Source organism: Coloeus monedula, assembly GCF_965178545.1.
Source record: "Coloeus monedula genome assembly, chromosome: 17".
Lineage (NCBI taxonomy): Eukaryota > Metazoa > Chordata > Aves > Passeriformes > Corvidae > Coloeus > Coloeus monedula.
The window spans coordinates 816691-837848 of record NC_138797.1 but is presented as its reverse complement, the minus strand read 5'-3'; the positions used below and the strand labels follow the sequence as shown (position 1 = coordinate 837848).

The following is a 21158-nucleotide window of genomic DNA, read 5'->3' as shown; positions in this document are numbered from 1 at the left end:
CACCACATACCACTCCCGCATGTATGTCCACCACAACTCTTTGCCAAAAGGGAGCTGTTGGTAACCACAGCTCAGGCCTGCCCCAGGCATGGCTGGTCCTGTGCCCCCATCTGGGCTCCCCCCGGCTCTGTGCTGATCCCTGTGCTGCCCAGCAGCCTCAGCCCCTCCTGACACCTGTGCCGGTGCTGCTGGAGCCAGGAGCAGGGAGCCACCAGTGCCAGGTGAGCCTGGCCAGCTGCACCTGCAAACACCAACCCAAACCCGCTGTGCTGCGGAGGGGACCACGATCTGCGGCTCTCATCCCAGAGGGCCACACGCACGAGCAGCCAAGGATGGACGGCTGTGGCAGAGCAGACACCCGGCTCTCTCACGGCACCTCTCGCTGAGGGTCCCACCGGGTGCCCCCGTGCCCCGCGACAAGGGGTGACATGTGAGCCCCCTGCTACGGGCTGGCTGTGGCGGCGACATCATGTCCATGCACATCCCCTGGAAAACTCTTTCAGCCTTCGGGAGGCAGGACTGAGGAGTCTCGGATGCAGCTCCCTGGAGGCTCGGCCCGGAACGCGAACCCGCCCGGTGCGGTGGGGCTGGGCTGATCCGCCCGGTGCGGGTCAGCGGCGAAGGGGCGCTCGGGCCATGCAGCAGCCCCGGCTGGAGCCGGGCCCGGCCCTTCCCCTCCGCCTCGGGTCCCGAGTCCCGGGTCCCGGTCCTGGCTGCCCCCGGCAGCACCCAGCACAAAACGAAGCTGGGGCCCGCCAGCCCCCGCCAGCCCCCGCCGGCCCCGGGGAGGAGCCGCCCCTGCCGGCCCGGCCCCTTCCGGCGGCCCCGCCCGGCCCGGCGCGGGGCGGCTCCGTTTGACCGGGAGCGCTGGGCCCGGCCCGGCCCGGCTGTGGGACCCGCTGGGCTCGGGGCGTCCGGCTCGGCGTGACTCGGCTCGGGGTGACCCGGCGATGGCGGTGCCCGCGGCGGCGGAGGCGGTGCCGGGCCGGCAGCGGGCCCTGACCGCCGGCTCGCCCGTGGACTACATGAGCATCACCAGCTTCCCGCGGCTGCCCGAGGAGGAGCCGAGCGGCGCGGCCGAGAGCGGCCTCCGCGCCCGCAAGGAGGAGGACGCGTTCCTGGGCGAGCAGGACACGGGTGAGGGGCGGCGGCAGAGCCCGCCCGCGGCCCCCGGCACCCCCCGGCCCTCGGCCCCGCGCCCGGAGCGAGGCTCCCCGGGCTCCCGCCGTCCCTGTGCCCCGGCCCCGCGTTCACCCCGAGGGACGGAAGGCAGCCAGAGATCCAGGGGTTCGGCACAGAGCTTCCTAGGGCAGCCTGGAATGTGCTCTCCCACAGCCAGCTTGGCCTTCCAGCCTGGACCACTTGTGCATGGCCTCCTTGGATGCTCCATGAGCATCTCTCCATCCGGGATGCTCCTCGAGCATCCCTCGGTCTGGGATGCTCCATCCCTCCGGTGCTCAGCTGGAATAAAGTCAGGTGATCATTTGATCCCTGAGAAAATCCTCTGCCTATTTTTAACTGATTGCTTCCTCCTCCATAGTTGAGAGAAATGTTGTTCCTCCCCCATGTCATGTGTCTTCAAGCGGCGTTGCCCTTCCCCCCCGGGGCTGCTTCCCAATCCGGGTGCCTGCCAGCCCCCAGGCCCAAGTTTGCACAGCCCCAGGCACCCCTTGCCCTCTGCCCTGTCCCACTGTGCCCACGGGTGAAGCTCCCATTGCCCATTCTCACCCTGTGCTTTGCTGGCCGTCGAGGTGAAGCCACTGCCTGCAGGGGTGTGGGAACAGCTCTCCTAGAAGCACAAGGCCTCTTGTCACACACCCAGAATCTGATGGAGTTTTGGCTGTGCTAATGCATGCAGGTGGGGCAGCTGGGAAGCTGCTGCTCTCCTGGCATTTGTTGCAGGAGCACCTGCAGAGCCCCCCGCAGCTCCAGTCTCTGCTGTCTCATTGCTGCAGCTCCAGAGCTGAGGTGGCCCTGGTTCTCCAAAGCATTGGCTCCCCCATGAAGCCACGTCTCCTTCACGGCCCCACGGAAGCCAAGTGGGGTTTGGTGGCTTCTCTTTCAAAGCATGCACATTGATGGTGGGATGGGCAGCTGGCATTGGCTGTGCAGGCTGCTCCTGGCTCCTGCTGCTCCCAAGTGACCCCTTCCAGCTGCTCCCATCCCCAAACCACAGCTCTGCTGTCCCTATTGCAACACCAGTGGTCACAGAGACTGAAAATAGGATGTCTGTGGCAGAGAATGGAGGTACTTCGTGGTGGGAGGGCCGTGGTCTGCCCTCTTCCAGTTGCTTCCTAGGTATTTGTGTCCCCTTGTGCTGGGCTGGCCTGTCACCAGAGGGGAGGGATGGTGTCCTGGAGGGATTGGGCAGAGGAGTCCACTCACTGCTCACTGTTTCCCTGCAGGTGGGGCTGGGGCCTCACTTGGGTGTGCCAGGGGCTGTATGTGACACCCCACCCCAATGGCAGCCCCTGCCAGGCCAGCTGTGGCCCCCACCGGGGCTACCAGCCAGTCCTCCCACTCAGTCCAGCTCACTTAGACCAGAAGAGCCCATGAGGGGCTCAGTGTGTGCTCAGAGGCTCAGTCTGGAAAAGTTGAGCCTTTCCCAGTCTCACTCCTAAACCACCACAGCACAAACGAGATTAAATTCACCCTGAGGGGATTCCCTGGCTGTGGGAGTTTACTCCTGGTTGCAGCATCACTGAAATTAAAACTCCCTCCTTCCCTGGCCTCAGGAGAGCTGCAGCCAGGTCATGTGAATGCCATGGCAAGGACTGGGCTGACAGTGCCCAGGGCAATACCACCTGCCAGAGCAGAGGGACAGGCAGTTGATGGGAGATGTGGGCTTTCCTGCTCACTCCCCTCTCCCTTTCCAAACCCAGGAAACATCTCCTGTATGGAGGGACAAGCTTCTCATTTTGTCTTTTCCACTTGGTGCTCCTCTTTTTCCTACTGTGGATGCACAGAGCACTGCAGCCCCCGAAAAAATTCTTCCAGGAGCCCTGGATGATGCCCTGAGCTACTTGGTCCACTTCAGAGCCCAGCAGAGATGGGCACGACCTCACAGCTGCCCCAGCAGCTCCATGTGCCTGGCAGCCACTGGGACGGGCAGGGCATCCTCAGCCGGTGTCCTCCCAGCACAAGGGCAGCAGCTGACACTCACAGAGATTCAAGGCATCTTTCAGAGCAAAAAAGAGACTTTTTCATCCTGCTGAGGCCCAGCAAACCCCTGCCCCACTGCTTTGCCATCTTGGAGCCGGGTGTCCAGTGTGCGGCTTCATTTCCCAGTGGGCCTCATCTGCCAGAGGAAGCAAGGAATTAAAGCAGAGTCCTTCCTGCAGCGGAGCGAGTGGATGTTCCGAGGCCTCTGGTTTGCAGGTTTGCTCCTCTCTGCCCTTGCTTCCCTAGAGGTATTTTCTGTGCACAGGCCAAATGTTTTGCTTTACCTCTGTTTTGCTCAGGTGCTTTAGCTCTATCACAGCTCCAAGTAAAGCTGCTGCATTTTTTTTTATATCTTAATTTCCTCTTCTTCAGTCTCGCTGCATTTCAGAGACCTGTTTGCTGTGTTAAGAACCCCTCCTAATGGAGCACAGGAGTGGGCCTATCACTGAAGACTGATGAATGGACTGAAATGGAGTAAAATTCAGGGGGTTTTTGTCTCTCTTAATCTCCAGGGAAGTCAGTTTGGAATAACTAGAGCTAAAGGAAGGGATCAGTAAAATGACCCAAAGCAGTATCCGAGCCAGAAAGGCTCCTGGGAGCTGGGATCAATAGGGAAGGTGATAGCCATGCTGGAAGGGGCTCAGTGTAGTGTTAGTGCTGGATAAACACTGCAATAAGAGCCCCGAGTTGCTCAATAACTCACACTTGTTTCCTCCCTGCTGCCCACAAAGACCCAGACTCCTTCCTGAAGTCTGCGCGCCTGCAGCGCCTGCCCTCATCCTCCTCGGAGATGGGAAGCCAGGACGTGTCCCCTCTGCAGGAGACCAGCAAGGACCCCTTCTCCGGAGACTGCAGCTGCCGGCAGGACGGGCTGACTGTCATCATCACCGCCTGCCTGACCTTCGCCACGGGCGTCACCGTGGCCCTCATCATGCAGATCTATTTTGGGGACCCTCAGGTAAGACAAAACAGTGGCTTTATGGTTGGGCTTTGGCTCCAAAGATGGGAGAGCTCCCTAACTTTCCTCCTGGTCAGCAGTTCGGCAAGGGGAGTACTGGGGAGCCATGGCTGGTGTCAGTGAGGCCACGGGTGCTCAGTCTCACCCAGCTCCACCCCAAACTGGCTTGAAAGCCTTTTCCTGTGCCTGGAGGTTGTGCTTGGAGAGCCAAGCCGGACTCAGAGCTTGCCCCATGGCCAGGGTTTGGGGGTGCTGCTGGTGGGGAACAGACAGCCCCACTGCTGTGACGCCAGCTGCGGCTTGAGCCAGATGGGAGTGCTTTCAGAAAATAATCCTTGGTTAAACAGTAGGCATCTTGTCCACTTGGACAGAGTTTTATGGATTATGGGCATACATGCCCAGATTCACCTCTGGAAGATTCATCCAGGACCAAGCAGGGAAATAGCTGAAAACAGAGGTGAACCTCCTGCTAATCTGTCCCACAGCCCAGTGCTAGATTGCAGAGCCAAGGCAGCATGGCCACAGGGGTTGGATCCTCCTGCAGAACCTCTGCTGGGGTAACAGTCAGCCAGGAGTCACCATCACCATCTCCGTGTGCTGCCATGGCCCTTTTGTCTGTGCATGTCCCCAGGCCAGCCTGGCTCATGTTGTGATGCTGCAATTTGTGCCACAGGGATGAAATCAACTCTTTAAAACATCGTGTGACTGCATTAGCACAGCACTGGCACAAGGATGAGAACAGGCTGTGGTTCTGGGGGCACGCTGCATTCTTTGCCGCTGTATCCCCATTCCCAGTGGCTGCCTGGCTGCAGCACAGGGACAGCTCTGGGCTCGTGAGAGGCAGAGAGAGACGTGGCCCCCAGCTTAGAGTAGCACACAGAGTGTGGAAAGCTGTCTGAAATGGTGGCCGTGGCTACCTGCAGCTGCGCTGGAGCGGGGATGTGCCAGGGGACATACGGTTCCCACTGCCATTTGTTGGATCAGCCACGGCCTCGGCACTGGCCCCAGGCTTCAGGTCCCACATTGGTGGGTGCAGATCTGGGCAGCACCAGCAGCACAGCCCAGCACAACCCTCTCCTGTCCGGCAGCTGTTCCACCGCGGCGCCGTGGTGACGGACGCCGCGCGCTGCACCGCGCTGGGCACCGAGGTGCTGGCCAGGCGTGGCTCCTCGGTGGATGCGGCCATCGCCTCAGCCCTCTGCGCCGGCATCGTCAACCCCCACACCTCGGGGCTGGGAGGGTAAGTGTGGGGCACTCGCCCCTGCTCTTGTCTTCAGGTGTCCTCAAGTGAGTGGTTTCACAGAACCCCAGAATGGTTTGGGTTGGAGAGACCTTAAAACCCATCCAGTTCCACCCCTGCCATGGGCAGGGACACCTTCCACTATCCCAGGTTGCTCCAAGCCCCATCCAGCCTGGCCTTGGACACTTCCAGGGATGGGGCAGCCTGCACCAGTGCATGGTGCCCCCACCACCTCCCCCTCAGACAGAGGAATATTTCTTCCAAATACCTGATGTAAACCTGCCCTCTGGCAGTGTAAAGCCATTCCCCCTTGTTCTGTCACTGTCTGCCCTTGTAAAAAGTCCCTCTGCAGCTGAGAAATGCCTCCGTGGCAGTGCCAGGCCCAGGGTGTGGTGCCAAGGCTCTGACATCAGGCAATGATGTGTCCACAGTCTGCCATAGTGACCCTTCCTGTGCACCGTGCTGCCAGCACAGGACAGAGACCCCCAGGCAGGGAAATTTGTTTCTGCTGTAGTGACTGCCAGGATCATCCAAGCCCCAGGCTCGAGAGGGCTGGTGAGCTCTGCTGTGAGTGTGCCAGGAGCTGCAAACACCGCGGGTTCAGTCCCAGTGCTTCCAGAGCCTGAGTCCTGCCTTCCACAAGCTCTGCTCCTGAGGCTGAAGCCCGAGCCCAGCTCCAGGCAGCTGCTGGGGGTGGGGGTGGCTTTCTCCCAGCCCTCACACCCGGGGTGGCATCCACGTCAGCCTGGCGCTCCTGGCTCTGCAGGAGGGCTCAGGAGCGTTGCATAAACCGCAGCCACCTGATCACTGCTCCAGCTGCACCACCCATTGCTGCTGTAAGCAAAAACCCTCTTTTGTTGCAAAACTGCTCAGATTAGAAAGAAAATCCCAGATGGTCCCACCTTGGCATTGGAACAGAGCCAGTGGCTCCCTGGTCAGGAAGGCAGGGACTGCTCCAGCCTCACCAGACTCAGCACAGGGCTGCCTGTGTCCCACACCGACCCTGCCTTGGCTGTCCTGGTGTGTGCCCTAGGGAAGGACGGCAGCATTCCCTGCTCCTCCGGCCACCCCGGGGCCCTGCTGCGGCTGGTGACCTGTCACAGTGACCCTCGTCACCCTGGACCAGCCCTGGCCGCAGTGCCACCCGAGCTCTCCGGCAGCGGCTGTTGCAGGAGCAGCCGGGCCGTGCCCTGACGCTGTCTCGCCACAGGGGCGGGGTGATGCTGGTCCACGACATCCGCAAGAACAGGAGCTGGGTGATCGACTTCCGTGAGGTGGCTCCCCTGGGCATCCCACTGGAAGAGGACCTGCTGCAGGACACCAGGGTGAGAGCCAGTATCCCACAGCCGTTGCCTCCAGGGCTGTTGTCTCCAGCTCTCCTGCCTCCAAATTTCAGGCCAAAGGGCAGATGCCCAGCAAAGTAACAGGAGGTCTCTCTCATCATGGGAGATCCTGGGCCCTACAGACATGGAGAATTTAGGGGAGATACTTCTTTATCAGCCCCAAAATGCCTGCCGAGCTTTAGGGAGTAAAGAGGCGTGTCCCTGTGGCAGCAGGGTGCTGCGAGAACAAGAGCCCCAGGGAGGAGCATAATCCCAGGTTGTTCTGCTGAGTTATTTCTCCTGACCAAACTGGGTTGAAAACAAGATTGAATTTGCCTCTTTCCTTTCAAAACCTTTTATTCCATAGTAAAGTGGCTTGCTACAGACCTCTTCCCCTCTCCTAACTATGCAGATAATTCTAAAGTAAACATGACTTGCACCTCCTTGACTTGCAATTGGGGACCGTGTCCTTGTGGAAAGGAGACTACTCTCTTCCTTTTTGTCCTTCCTATTTTACAGCCAGGTCTGCTCGTGGGGGTGCCAGGCATGATCCAAGGAATGCACCAGGCACACCAGTTACATGGCAGGTAAGACACGAGGCACAGGCTGTGCCCTGGGGTCCCCATGAGCCCTTGCCATCAGGCCACGTTCTCAGCCACCACTCAAAACCATTAGCTAAGTACTGGGAGGCTTGTGTTGAAAGAGATGTTTATTTTTTGGTATTTCATGTACAAAAGACAAAATTCAGCATCAGGTCATGTTTTCTGCAAAGTGAGATTTTGGCTAAGAAGATGTACCATAAGTGTTCTGTTAGGGGTGCAGCACGTTGCCTCTCATGTCTGTGCTTCTTCATTCTCTCTTTAGCTGCATCCTAAGAGGTGTGCCTGTCCTTGGTGCTCTGTTGGGATAGGGAGGGAACTGAATGACTTGCTCAGGACCAGAGCCTGGCTTGAGATTTTGCTCCTGAGACGCCCCTTCCCCCATCCATGCACTGCCATTCCTCTCTGGGGCACATCCTGGAGCACTGAGATGATCCTGTTAAGGAGAAACACAAGCTCTGAAAGCTCGGTGCTCCTTTTCGCCCCTGCTGGCCCCACAGCCTGGTCTGCCAGGAGCCCCTGACTGCAGAGCCGAGCCCTGTGCTTGCTGCCCACCACCCTGCCCCACTGCACCCCTCCAAGGCCCATTTCTCCTTGTCCTCTCTCCTTTGGCAGACTCCCGTGGTCAGAGCTGCTGGGCCTCACGGCCGGTGTCGCCCAGAACGGCTTTAATGTCACACATGACCTGGGTGAGTACCTGGTGGGCAGCTGCCCAGTACAGGGCAGCTCACTGTGCAGGGAGCTGGGCATGTAGGTGGTTAATTGTTGGTGTTGTACTGAGAACAGTGAAAAACAACATGAGTCCAGTTTCAGGATAAGTGGCCAAAATGGCTATATTTAATGATATAAATCAGCTTATATAGCTTCATTTGCAAGGGTGGCATGACCCCGTTGGTCACTTGACCACCCACCCTCTAGAAGGATAGGTGGAGGTTCCACAACGCCCATTCAAAATATTTTCTCCAATGTACCAAAACAACTTGGACAACAAGTTTGCAGGTGCAAGATAAAGTCTTGATTTACAAAAACCCTAAAACTGTTTTCAGCTTGCTTGCATGAGAAAGAAAAACTTCACAAGATATAGCAGCTGGAAAATTCCTCTGCTCCTAGCTTTTTACTATCCACAGTTAGTCAGGGAAATCAGGGCTTTGTGCTCCTGGAGATGGATGATATTGGGAGCTGAACAATGTGTGAGCCACAGTCTGCCAGGGGACAGCGTGGTGGCAGCCAAACTGGAGCCCTTTGCTGTGGCTGGGCAGAGCCAGGGCAGAGCAGCCACACTGGGCAGTGCCCAGGGCCAGACAGGGAGGGGTGCTGGGGTTTCTTTGGGTTTCTTTGGGTTTCTTTGCCAGTTCCAAAGGACCCATGATCCAGCTCCCCTCTAGTTTTGCAGTAAGGCCAGAGGCAGCAGCAGGCCTCCAACGCCCCCATCAGGTCCTTTGCGCCTTCCTGACCCCTGCTTTTTCTGGATGTCCTTCCCCTTTTCACCTGCAGCCAAAGCCCTGAGTGAGCTGAAGGACCTGAACTACTCTGACCGATTCCACGAGCTCTTCCTGCCCGATGGGCAGCCCCTGCTGCCTGGAATGTTGGTCCGGCGCCCGGACCTCGCGGCCGTGCTGCAGCTGCTGGGGGCAGAAGGGGTGTCAGCCTTCTACAGCGGAAACCTGACCCAGGAGATGATCTCCGAGGTGAGCCAGGACTGTCCCTGTCACCTGCCAGGCTGGGGCTGCCACCTGCTTAAGGTGACAAACGGGAGATAAGCCAGGTGCCAGCACAATGATGGGGACAGAGGCCTCCTTTTCCTTTCCTGTCCCTGCGGTGGTGTCAGTGACACACAGCCCATTCCCACCGTCTACAGAAGTGAAACCTCCATTTCCTCTATAACCAGGACAGTCTGGAAGGAAAATAAAAATCAGTTTGAAGCCCCCTCTGGGCTCTGTTCATTTGGGTGACAAAGCCTTTTTCCCCAGAATGAGAGGCTGTTGAGAAACAAGTTGTTGTGGTTAGTGGAACTGTAGGATACAGACTCCAGGAAGATGGTTTAGAAAAAGAAACCTGCGAGTCTTGAAAGCAGAGGATTAGACAGGCTTGGTCCCACTTGGGGTTGCCCTAGTTTAACTCCTGGTACAGGTGCTCTGGAAAAAATATCAAAACCAAAGTAATTCTGGTAAAAAAAGCCCCCAACAAACCATAACAACTTTCCTCTGTGTGGCTGCAGTCAGGGTGGTCAGGGCACCATTTTATTGAGCCACTGTGGTTCAAATGATGCTCCTTCAATAGTTCAAGAATCTGGAATGTGTTCATTCCACTCAAGCCTCAGACATCTGTGGGCTCTGTGTTTGGAAATCACCCTCTGATGGTCCTCCCCCATCTCCATCATGACTCAGTCACAGAAGACCTGCGTGGAGGGAATCACCCCGTCTTTCCTGTGTTCATGAAAATTACCAACCCTGGTAAATTGTACCTCTGACAGGAGTCTTACAGGAAGACCAAGGCTACAGCATACCCACTGTCAGCTAAAATCATTTCAAATAGGGTGGGAACAGTGACTTTTTAGTTGAAATTTCTAGTGATGGCCACCTGCCACACCTGGACTCCATATCTCCTGGATCCATAATCCTGGCAGTGTTCAATACCCCTTAACACACTCCTGCTTGCCAGCCAGGGCAGGGAAGGCTGCAGGGCAGGGCCAATCCCCACCTTCCCAGGCAGACAGAATGTCCTGGGAGCACCCCTGGGGTGGGTGAGCTGTTGGAGGTGAGTGCAGAGCCTTCCTGCGATGCTGAACAGTGAGCCAGGCCACCAGGGCTGTGAAATCACAGAAAGGAAGATGAAGGAACCTGGCACTTGGCTCAGGAATCTCAGTGGAGTGTGTTTGACAGTGAGGGGTGTGCTCCCCTGGGCCAGCACGAGGAGCACAGGGAGCCTTGGCCCAGCCTGTTCAGTGTGGACTGCTTTGCTCTCGTGCAGGTCCACAGCTACGGAGGAGTCTTGGTGGAGGAAGATTTCAGCAATTACAGTGTCACTGTGGAGGATCCTGTGCACACAATCTATCGAGGTACACCCTCACCCATTGCAATGCAGCTCCAGGGAAAAGTTCTCTTCACCTCACAAGGGGTGGCAACAGCACTGAACAAGAGTTGAAGTCAAAGCTGTGCTGAGATGTCTGCAGAAAGGCTTTCCAGGGAGTTTCCTGCTATTCCCTGCTGACACTGATGTGTCATGGGTGGTTCAGAAGATTTTCAGGAGTTTGAAATGTTTTTTCCCTTGAAAGTCTAAAGATGCAACATGGTCACATCTTGAGGCAACATCTCAGTAGAAGCTGGACCTACAGTTAAAGACAGTTCCCAAAGGGAGAAAAGCTAACTATGCAAGAAGTTTCTAAAATGTCATCATTTTCTTGCAGTCCCTATATTTACCCTCCTTGTAGCTGTAATGTTGCAAACTCATTTTTAGGTGGCCTTCCAGTATGTAAAAAGGGTTTATAAAAACGAGGGAAAGTGACTTTTAATATGGGCAGATAGTGACAGGACAAGGGGGATAATTTTCTACTAAAAGAGAAGAGATTTAGATTAGATGTTAGGAAGCAACTTCTCCCTGTGAGGGTTGTGAGGCCCTGGCACAGGGTGCCCAGAGCAGCTGTGGCTGCCCCTGGATCCCTGGAAGTGTCCAAGGCCAGGTTGGATGGGGCTTGGAGCAGCCTGGGACAGTGGGAGGTGTCCCTGCCCATGGCAGGGGGTGAGACTAGATGACCTCTAAGGTCCCTTCCAACCTAAACTATTCTGGTTTTCTCTGATTCTATCTCCATTCTTCCATACTGCAGTCTACAAACCAACAGCCAACCAATAAGAACTGAATTTCAGAGGTGAAAAAGCATCCCTGTTTGGGCTTCATTCATCCTTCATGAAGAAACAGAAAGATACAACAGGGATGTTCTGGGGAACCCTTCTCAAATCGTGTCTCTTTCTATTATTTCCCCTCTAATCTGGAAGGGTTTCCCTGTCCTCAAGGACACGACTCATGGACAAGTGTTCTCACTGGATGGTGTCTGACAAAAGCAGCTTCATTCCTCTCCTCTTCCCTCCACAGGTCACCTTGTTTTCACTCCCCCACCTCCGCATGCAGGTCCTGCACTGATCGCAGCACTGAACATCCTTGAGGGCTTTAACATCACAAGTCAAGGATCCAGAGGGAATATCTTGCACTGGATGGCAGAGGTAAGAGGAAGTTCAACATTTGGCTGAATTGCTTGTGCTGCTAGAGAATGATTTATTTATTTTGTGGTTGTACAAAAATGTTTGTAGGTTATTCCCAGAGGAGAATGAGCAAATAGATTGCTAAGGTGTAAAACTGAGCAGTGCTGCTGTCTCAGAGGCTGAGCAGGAGGATCTTTCCTGCTTGGGAAGAGCTTTTTGAGAACAAACTGTTGCTTTTGTCCATTTCTCGTATACAGTCATCTCTGCAGAATGACCCCACAGCACTTGAGGGTGGTCTCATCAAGTTCCTCCACCTCTGAGCTCCAGTGGCCCTGGCCATTGCAGAGCACCCGAGGGCACTGCAAGGTGTGCTGCAAGCAAAAGCCTCTACATGGTGATGACAAGGAAAACTGACCAATACTCCACATTTTAAAAAAACACATTTTTGCCCACCTCCTGATCTCTGTGGTCCAGAATTTTTCCAGCATTTAGACTGTCCTACCAAAACATTGCAGCTTCCCAGGAGGTTGAGCAAGTGCTCTGTCTCTGCTCTGTAAGCAGAGTTATGCTCTTAGATGCTCCACAGATCCACAGATGGGGTTTATGAGTTGGAAATTTTAATCGAGGATTTAACCACATCCTTGTAGCAGACAGGACAATGGGTGCATGGAAGTGTCTCAGCAAAAATGCAGCAACTGGAGGAGTTACACACTGTGCAGAGGCACAGGAGGTTGACTCACATGAGTTATATTTGAGCTCTCTTCAGGAAGCTTTGGGTGAGTCTATTTGCTCTGCCAAGAGTTTCACCTGTTGGTTATCCTGGAGCAGCAACCTCCAGCTCCAAGGCAGTCACTTCAGGAGATGTGTAACCCTGATTGCCTGGGTCCCACAGCTGAACATGTTGCTGAGGCTCAGTTGATGCCATGGTGATTCTTTGCCTTTCTTTTATACCCCTTTTATATACCTTTTATAGCTTTTTGTATTCTTAGTGGTTTTTAGCCTACATTCTTAGACTTATTTTGTTAAGCTAGGAGACTAAACATCTTAGAAGCCCCAGACCCCAAGGTCCTCTCCAGAGCACATTCTGTAAACTAAGATAGAACCATCCAGGGGAAGGTTCCTCGGGGAGAGGGGCTCATTCAAGCCTCTCATTGGGGAATCTTTGATAGATCTGCTAATTAGTAACACCTATAATGTGATACCCAATCTATCGTGGGTGGGCATTGCAGGGTGCATTTTGGCACATTCCACCTGGATGTGTGCACCTAAGGATCCTTAAAGCAAATACAGAGGTAAAACCCCTTTCTCCCTTCTAACCATGTTTGATTCTTGATTTTAAGACCTGGAAAAGGCATCACAGTGCTAGGGCAGCATCAGGTATCCAGCCCGGGGACAACCAGGACCAAGATGTCCTTAACCTCAGGGGTGGAAGTGCTCTGCATGTTTCCATGGAGCTCTTCCCTGACCACCAAGCCCTTGTCCCCCGCCATGGTGTGGTGGTCAGTGGATGCTGCTCCATGGAAATGCTGCCTTCTCCAGAGGTTGGTCATGTTCTACTCTCCACACAGTTGATAACCAAGGAGAAGCTGTTGCTGTGTGGCACATTCCAGACCAGCAGTGCCATCTCACTGGCTGCCTGCAGGGGAGTGGGCTGTTCTGAGTCCTGAATGAGCATGGCTCGACCTGCAAGCTGAACGTTGAGTGTGTTTCTGCTCGGCACAGGCTGGCTTGGCTGAGGAGCAGCTCTCTCTCCTTGTGGCTCTGCCCTGGCTGTGCTGTAATCCCAGTCCTTTGAAATTGCACCTTCCCATTTTCAATGGACTGTCTTAGGCAGGATTCTGCGTGTTTGAGAAACCAGATCCTTTCCTCCTTTTGCACCATCACTCCCTGACGTGTGCTGGGACTGATGCTTTCTGTTCAAACCCTTTGGATGGTTTACAGCCAGGAGCTGGGCAGCAGCTGGGGAGCAGAACAGCTCATTTCTGCTCAGCACTGGTGCTGGGCCAGCCGAGCTGGGATTCAGAGGCAGCAGCGAGCCCAGCACCCACTGTCCCATTGGGATTCAGTCTGATCTCTGCTCTTGTGGTGACCACTCAGGAATGGAAATAGAAAGTAAATGGCATCCTGGAGACCCTGTCTGCCAGCTGGTGATGAAGCTGAACCACTGAGCTGGGCATCAGCTCCTGCCAGGCACGTTGCACTTGTGGCTTCCCACTGCCAGAGGGCAGGGTTAGATGGGATATAGGGAGGAAGTTCTTCCCTGTGAGAATGGTGAGCTGCTGGCAGAGGTTGCCCAGAGAAGCTGTGGCTGCCACATCCCTGAAAGTGTTCAAGAGCAACTTGGAGCAACATGGGAAGGTGTCCCTGTCCATGGCAGGGGGATGGAATGTGATGAGCTTTAAGGTCCTTTCCAACTCCAACCATTCTGTGATTCTGTGATTGTACAAATGCTGCTGGATTCACTTGGCTTCCCCAGCACAGTTTGCCATGCCAGACTGAGGCTCTTTGGTTCCCATACCCACATGTGGCAGCCCTCTGCACTGAGGTATTCCCAGAACCCAGACTTTTGGTCATTTTTCTTCATAAGCTTTAGCCAACACACCAGGACACCAGATACCTCTTCCAGTTTGGAGTATCAGAAATTTTATTTCCAGGGCCACATAAATGTTTTTCCTTTCCTCTCCCTCCCCTCACCTTTCCTCTCCTTTCCTCTCTTTTCCTCTCCTTCTCCTCCTCCTCTTTGTTGCTCTCTTCCTCTTCTCCTTTCCTTCCCTTCTTTCTTTAGACATTAAAAATAGCCCTGAGTCTGGTGAGCAACCTGGGAGATCCATCTGGTGATGTGTCTGTCACTCACACAGCAGAAGGCATGGTGAGGTATGTCTGAGGAGGACAGGCACGGTGGCAGTTGCAGGATGTGTGGGTTGGATATCATTCCCGGGTTTGCTCTGCCCTGAGCTTTTTCTCCCTCTGTTTTATTAAGGAAAGGTCAGACCCTGAGTGTCCTCCCAGGGCTCATTCTTTCACAAGGATCACAGCTGATACCATGGGGCTCTGGGGGTGGGTCACAGGATGTCCTCACTCAGAGGTTTCCTGGAGCCAGCTTGAGCTTGAGGGTTCCTCCCACTTTGCCACTCCTCTAAACATTCCCTTTGTGTGGGTTGGACAAGCAGCCATCCCTGTGGGCAGAGCCACATGTGCCATTTCTGCCTCTCCCTGCCCCACTGTGGGGCTCAGGGCCTTGCAGAACACCCAGATCTGCAGGAGAGGCCGGGCCTGGAGTTTCAGCCCAGCCTCCCACCTCAGAGCCACGTTTAGCCACAGCTGGTGGCTGGGCTGGACTGGACTTGTCCTCCTGCTGAAGACTGGCATTCAGCTGGGGTTGTCACCTTGGCTGTTGGGGGTGGGTTTAGTCCTGCTGAGGGCAAACAGGAGTAGACAGAGCCTTTGGAGGTCCATGGCAGACTGAGTGCCTCTCTGTGCAGACTGAGCCACCTTGTCACCCCTTCCTTCCTTGGGGTGAACCAAACCAGCTCCCTGTCCTCGTGCAGCCCCTCGGGGACACCTGGCCGTAGCTGTGTAGACACACCAGGACATGTCCAGCTCCCCAGGCTCACTGCTTGCTTTCCTCTCTCCCTCCCTCCTTGCTGAAGTAAATCAGAAGCCAATTCCCTGCGCCAGCTGATCAACGACTCCCAGTCCTTCCCGTCCGATCTCCGCGTGCCTCAGCTCCCCCTGGGGAGCGGGACCGCCGCCAGCCAGGTCCTCGTCATGGGCCCCGACGACTTCATCGTCGCCGTGGTGAGGTAAAGGATTGGCCTCTTCCCTCCATAATGAGCTCAGAGTGGGAGCAGGGAGGAGGGAGTAGGTTCAGCAGGACAGGATGGCACCAGACCTGGAGCAGCCGGGCTGCTCTGTCCCAGTCAGTCCTGCAGCAGAGGAATGGGAGAGATGGGCTTGAGATGTGTGGGCTGCTGCTGCTCTGCCCTGTGCAATCTTGGAGCCCTCTCACAATGAAACATGGCTGGAGTGGCCTGTATCTGCTCCCTGGGGGAGAGGTGATGGCAAATTTTGGACTGATGGAGGCAGATCCATCACAGCAGAAGGAATGCTCAGACACAGGGAGGGACAGAGCTGCTGTGGCCTATGTGGCTCCTGCTCCTTAGTGCATGGAAACTGCCTCTTCTCAATCTCACCAGCCCTAGAGAACCACCAAAGAATCTCTATCAAAACAAGGTGGCACAGAAAGTTGGAACCCTGAAAGCCTCAAGGTGTACAAAATTCTCTGGGATGATTTTGATGAAATTTCTTTGTGTTTCTTTTCAGTTCTTTGAATCGTCCCTTTGGCAGTGGAATAATAACACCATCTGGAATCCTCCTGAACAGCCAGATGTTGGACTTCTCCTGGCAAAATGAAACAATGAACCACTCCATTCCCAGGCTGGTAATGAATGACATGACAAATTCTTTATTTACCTTTTTTTTTTTTTCCCAATTTTATTCTCATCTTCACAACAGGGAAGCAATTTAATGCCTTATTAATAACAGAGACAACAGCCTGTAGAAAGTTGCTGGTTTTCATTATATGAGCCACTGAAAGTGAGAAAACAGAGGGCTCCATGTCCAGCAGTTATTATTGCAATGTAGAACTATCAAACAACACTGCAGCCCAGATGCACTTTAAGTAAGTGTGGACTTGTGTTAAGGACTCTCTTCACGAATTGTTGCTCTGCAGGTTAAAAAGTAACAGGTAGCAGGAAAAATGTCTTCAGGTCGTGGAAAGAAATAAATACAGACCTGCCCTGGTGGCCTCAGCGCTGCCTTATGCATTGTAAACCCACCCCACTTTGCTAGGGTGGTTCTTTGGAAGAGGCTGATGAGCTCCATGTTCCTTCTGTGGGAGAGTTGGCTTGTTGACATTTTTTGGTGTGACTTTTCTTCAACTGCAGCAAAACCTCCTTCAGCCTCGGAAGCGGCCGCGGTCCTTCCTGCTGCCCACCATCGTGAGGCCCTCCGAGGGGATGTGTGGGACCTACCTGTGTCTGGGGGCCAACAACGGGGACAGAGCCCTGAGCAGCATCGTCCAGGTCAGCACTGTGTCCTCCCAGAGCAGCTGCTCAGCTCAAAGCTGAGCAGGGTCCCCTCCTTTCCCTTCCTAATTGGCCCAGGCTGGGTCAGAACTGGTGGCCACAGGTTACTGGTTCAATCTTTGATGTCACCAGTTCCACACTTTGGTGTTTTCAAATCTCTAAGGGTTACCAATTTACTTTTCTTGCACCTTTCCTGGTGACACGACTCATAATTGTAGAGGAGAAGCCTTTTGGCAAAATCTACAATGGTTTTTGTCATTCTAATACCTGTTCAAAACTCATCTTAAGGATGATTAAGAAAAAAAGGAGCGTTTTGTTATTCAGAAAATTGCAGGAAACTGGCAGCCCTTTGGCCCTTTTCTGTATGAAAAGCTCCTTTTAGGGCATTCCCAACTGAATTCCTTCTGCTCAACACTGGATATAAATTGGGCAGTTCCTCTTAATTTATGATTTTTAATGAAGAGAAGTACTTGCCAATGGCTTGATTGCATGTACAGCAGTAAAGGATTGCTAAAAAGAAAAGCACGGGAAGGGGTCCCAGTTTCCTTACCTTTTGGAAAGCATTACTCAGAGCAAAACCAAAGCCCAGAACTGCTTTGTAGTGCTTTGTTGGGAGAAGTCACGTGCTGAGCTTTTGGCTGTAACAAACACTTACTTAGAGCTCACATCGTGTTCCAGACACACAACTCTGCTAGTTTAGCAAGAGTTATGTGACAAAAAGCCCACGCTACCCTGAAAATGTCCTACTTTACAACCAACAACTTACAGGCCATATTCCAAGGACCTCAGTGTGTGCACACCCCTGCAGTAATTCATGCAGTTCAGTAAATGGTTCAAAATCTCCTTTGCCTGCTGCATGTGCAGATGCTGAAGCCACCAGTTCGGGGGATGCTCAGGAAGTTGGCTTCTCCTGTTCTCATCACTTCTTGTGTTATTGAAGATAATTTGTTCTCTTGTAGGTTTTGGTAAATGTTTTAACATTTAACAAGAATCTGAGTGAAAGTTTGTCCCTTGGTCGACTTCACCCCCAGCTTCAGTCCAACATCTTGCAGGTTGACAGTGAGTATGGACATTGGGTGGGGCACAGCCTACAAATCCAGCAAGCTTAGGTAAAGAGCAGGATTTTCTTAGTACTCTGCAATGGAAGTGCCACAAGTCACCATGTTCTAGGGTCCCCAGGGGTGTGGAGGGTTTTGGGGAAGACAAAAATCAGAATTTGACTTCTTCAAAGCTTGGAGTCTGTGCTGAGCCATATCCTTTCCCTCTTGTCTTGGAAATGCTCCCTGACCCCTCCAGCACCACCTCTCCAAGCTCTTTCAGGTGCTTCTCCCCAGCCCTCCCTCTGTCCCAGCTCACCTCCTGCTAGTGGCCTTGTCCTGTCCTTAAATCCCTCTGGAGATCAGATGCCATTGAGGATATCCAAATCAACAAGACTGCAGCCTCAACTTCACCCAGACATGTGCTCAAAGCTTCCTGCACTTTATTCCCACTGCCATAAATTATATTCCTTCACTTTTCAGTCCATGTCCCTTAATTCCAGCAGCTGGGAAGAAGGCAAGGCTTATGGCAAGGCCTGTAGCTTGACAGTTCTGAAAACACAGCATCAGTGCTGGCACTCTGGAGTCTGTACTGTCAGCTCCTGTCCTGGTTACTGTAAGTCGTGGTCTATTTGGTGTTCTTCACACCACCCCAAACTTCACCAGAGTGAACCATAAGTGAAATTTGGTTCTCATTCCACACCAAATAGCCAAAGTTCCTGGGCTTTCCCATTTCAGAGGAAAATCTAAAAAGGGTCTGTCCTGCAGTGTGCCCTGCAGACTTGGAAACTAAAATGGAATTAAATCTAAAACTTCACAAGGTCCTAATTTGTGAGTTTGGACATTTGGCATCAACAAGATACATGTTAAGACACAACATATAAAGTTTAAACACCAGTGGGGTTTCTGTGTCCCTGCTCCATTTGTCCAGCTGCACTCCCAGCTCCGGGGCCTTGGGCACTTCTACTCATACAGAAATTATAAACCATCAAATGAGCCAAATAAAAGCAGAAGAGCAGCAACCTGAGGTAGACATCTGGAAGATTAAGAAATACACGCAGGGGAAGTTGGGATGCTTAGCACAAAGTTTGTCATTTGGCATCTTGCTTCACTGTTGTTTGTTTTGAGCTGTCTTGCGTCTTATTTTGACTAATAATTGTTAATACTCTTATTTGTAACTAAGAGTGGGCACTGCCTTGTGTTCTCTAAGGAGAATAACTACAATTGGTGTCAATCATGTATCTTCCCCTTCTTCCAAAGAGGAGAATCTCCCACATCTTTAAATGGTGGTGTAGATCCTCCCATAGCCCACAGCACAAAGCAGTGGCCCCTGGCCCTTGGCTTGCCCAGCTGGAACCTTCTGCAGGGGCTGCAGGGGCTGCAGGCAGCTTCCCCCCACTGCAGACCTCAGCAGCATTTGCATCAAACACTGGTTTCAGTTACCAACTCCTCTTTCCAAATCCCTGCAGGTGAGTTTCCTGAGGAAGATATTGAATTTCTCGTGGCCAGGGGCTATCAGGTGGATAAAGTCCCAGTGGTGTCCCTGGTGCACGGGGCCAGGAGAACCAACAGTTTCATCCTTGGCCTGAAGGACCCCAGGAGTGCAGATGCTGCTGGAGCCACGATCTTGTAGCACCTCCCAGGGGACGTGTTCTGTGACCAAGGCTGACACAACCCCAGTGATGTGCATGTTCTGAAGTGGCCCCTTCTCCAGCCCCACACACTGCTGGGAAGATGTTCTGCACTCCCCACCCCGACAGCACCAGAGGAGTCGGCAGCACCAACATCCAGCTCTCTTTTTATTTTTCAATGATTTGGATTGCAAGCAGCCCAGTCCTTGTTGCAGGAGTGGCAGGAGTACACTTTTCTTTTGGAAGTCTTGCTAATAGTTCAGGCTTTCCAAAGCCCAGTTCTAGCCTGAATCTTACTTTAAGGGAGCAGGAACATGAGCAAAGGAAAAAACAGCTGATGATGATGATGTTATTATTGATGATGATGTTATTATTGATGATGATTATCCTCATCTTCATGTCTTTTCCAAGTTCCTTCTTTGCCTCCAGGGTAAGGCAGTAATTAACACAGCCCAATGTAGTGTTTGTGGGTGCCTGCAGCTGGAATACTGCAGAGTCCTCCAACACTCCATCTGGGCCAGCTGATTTTTACCAGCGTGCAGCATCCCAAGGAAGTTCCTGTGCTCACATCACTACCTACCTTGAATTTCGGCAGTAAATGTTTTGAATCCAGTTGCTGCACAGACTCACTGGCAGTCTGATTCTGTAACCAGAGCAATGGTTTTCAACAGCTCTAACAATTTCTTCCTCTAACAACTTGTGCACCCCCCAGTAGTTCTCTTACAGAAGTTCAACCTCCTCAGTGATTAATTTCAGCTCAGAGGTAACAGGTTTCACTTTCTTAGACACTTTTTGGAGATATCTTAGCAGTACTCCACACAGTTGTGAAAAACCACAGACCATGGCCTGAAGACCACGTGGAGAGCATTTGGGTGGGTTCAGAGCTTTCCTTCCGCTGCCTTATCTCAGTCTGTTCCAAAAGCCTGTGTCATTCCTACAGAGAGGCTTGGGAATTTCTCCTGACTGAATTCATGGCTGTAACGTAGCTCCATGTTTTAGTACCAGTGAAGCTATTGGAAAAGCTGAAAAGAGTGAGAGAAAAGATACAAACCAAACCAAACACTACTGAGACAATTTTATGTCCACAACATGTAGTGAAAATAAAAGAATGCTCCTGCATTTTGTGTCTGAAATTGAGAAGGGAAGAATACCCCAGCTGACATCTGCACTACATCATTCAGCCCACATTTGGACATTTCCTGCTCTTTTTGCTGGCAAGTTAGAGACACCTGGCACTAAAAAATTCTGGAGTTTGATCATTTTCTATGGTCTAAAATGTGATGTTTTCCTTCATGGTGCAAATGCACCCGTGGCCACTGTACATATTAGATATGTATGTCTGCTTATGGGTGTCTTGCTCTTTGATTTGATGATCACACCACTCACCCTGACCTTCCTCCTGAGGCACCCTGTGGCACCCTGTTTGTGCCACTTGATGCCATGGAGAGTGTGTGGCTCGTTTTGGGGTAGTCAGGGTCACAGGGCAGATAATTGGAGTAATTGTTCCTGCCACCCAAGAGCTGCAGATCTCAGAACACCCAGTGAAGCATGTTGGGCTGAGTGACAAGAGAGGTGTTTTCATGCTCTGCTGAAGTGCAGCCACCCATGAGAGGAGCACAGCAGCTCCAACTGACAGGACCATCAGTAGCATTTCCTGTTCCAAGTGCATCCATGCCCTCAGCTGGGACAGGGGAAGCAAAATGTTGTATCTGAGGTATGTTCTGTGCCACCAAGAAGAGACTTTCTTCACCACAGGGACATCAAATCTATTTATTTATTTTTCTGCCATCAGCACTAGAGTTGGTCACTGCCCGAAGATGGAGAGTTCATAAATGTGTCTTGGAGCAGACCTCTCCAGGCTCCACAGGAAGGGAAGAAGGCAGTTTTGTGTGTTGAACCCCTCTGGACATGATCTGGGGGTTTCTG

The 21158-nt window shown here is 53.0% G+C and overlaps 1 protein-coding gene across 1 annotated transcript; it reads left to right on the top strand.

Moving 5' to 3' along the window:
• Positions 1 to 950: 950 nt before the first annotated feature.
• Positions 951 to 19234, top strand: GGT7 (gamma-glutamyltransferase 7; the record flags this gene model as incomplete). Its single annotated transcript, XM_082292641.1, has 15 exons — positions 951 to 1137; positions 3894 to 4120; positions 5209 to 5360; positions 6571 to 6685; positions 7202 to 7269; positions 7897 to 7970; positions 8776 to 8969; positions 10252 to 10339; positions 11371 to 11498; positions 14263 to 14351; positions 15128 to 15280; positions 15801 to 15918; positions 16424 to 16561; positions 17524 to 17623; positions 19071 to 19234. 15 exons carry the CDS (start codon positions 951 to 953, stop codon positions 19232 to 19234), a joined length of 1995 nt encoding a protein of 664 aa, XP_082148767.1.
• Positions 19235 to 21158: the final 1924 nt, after the last annotated feature.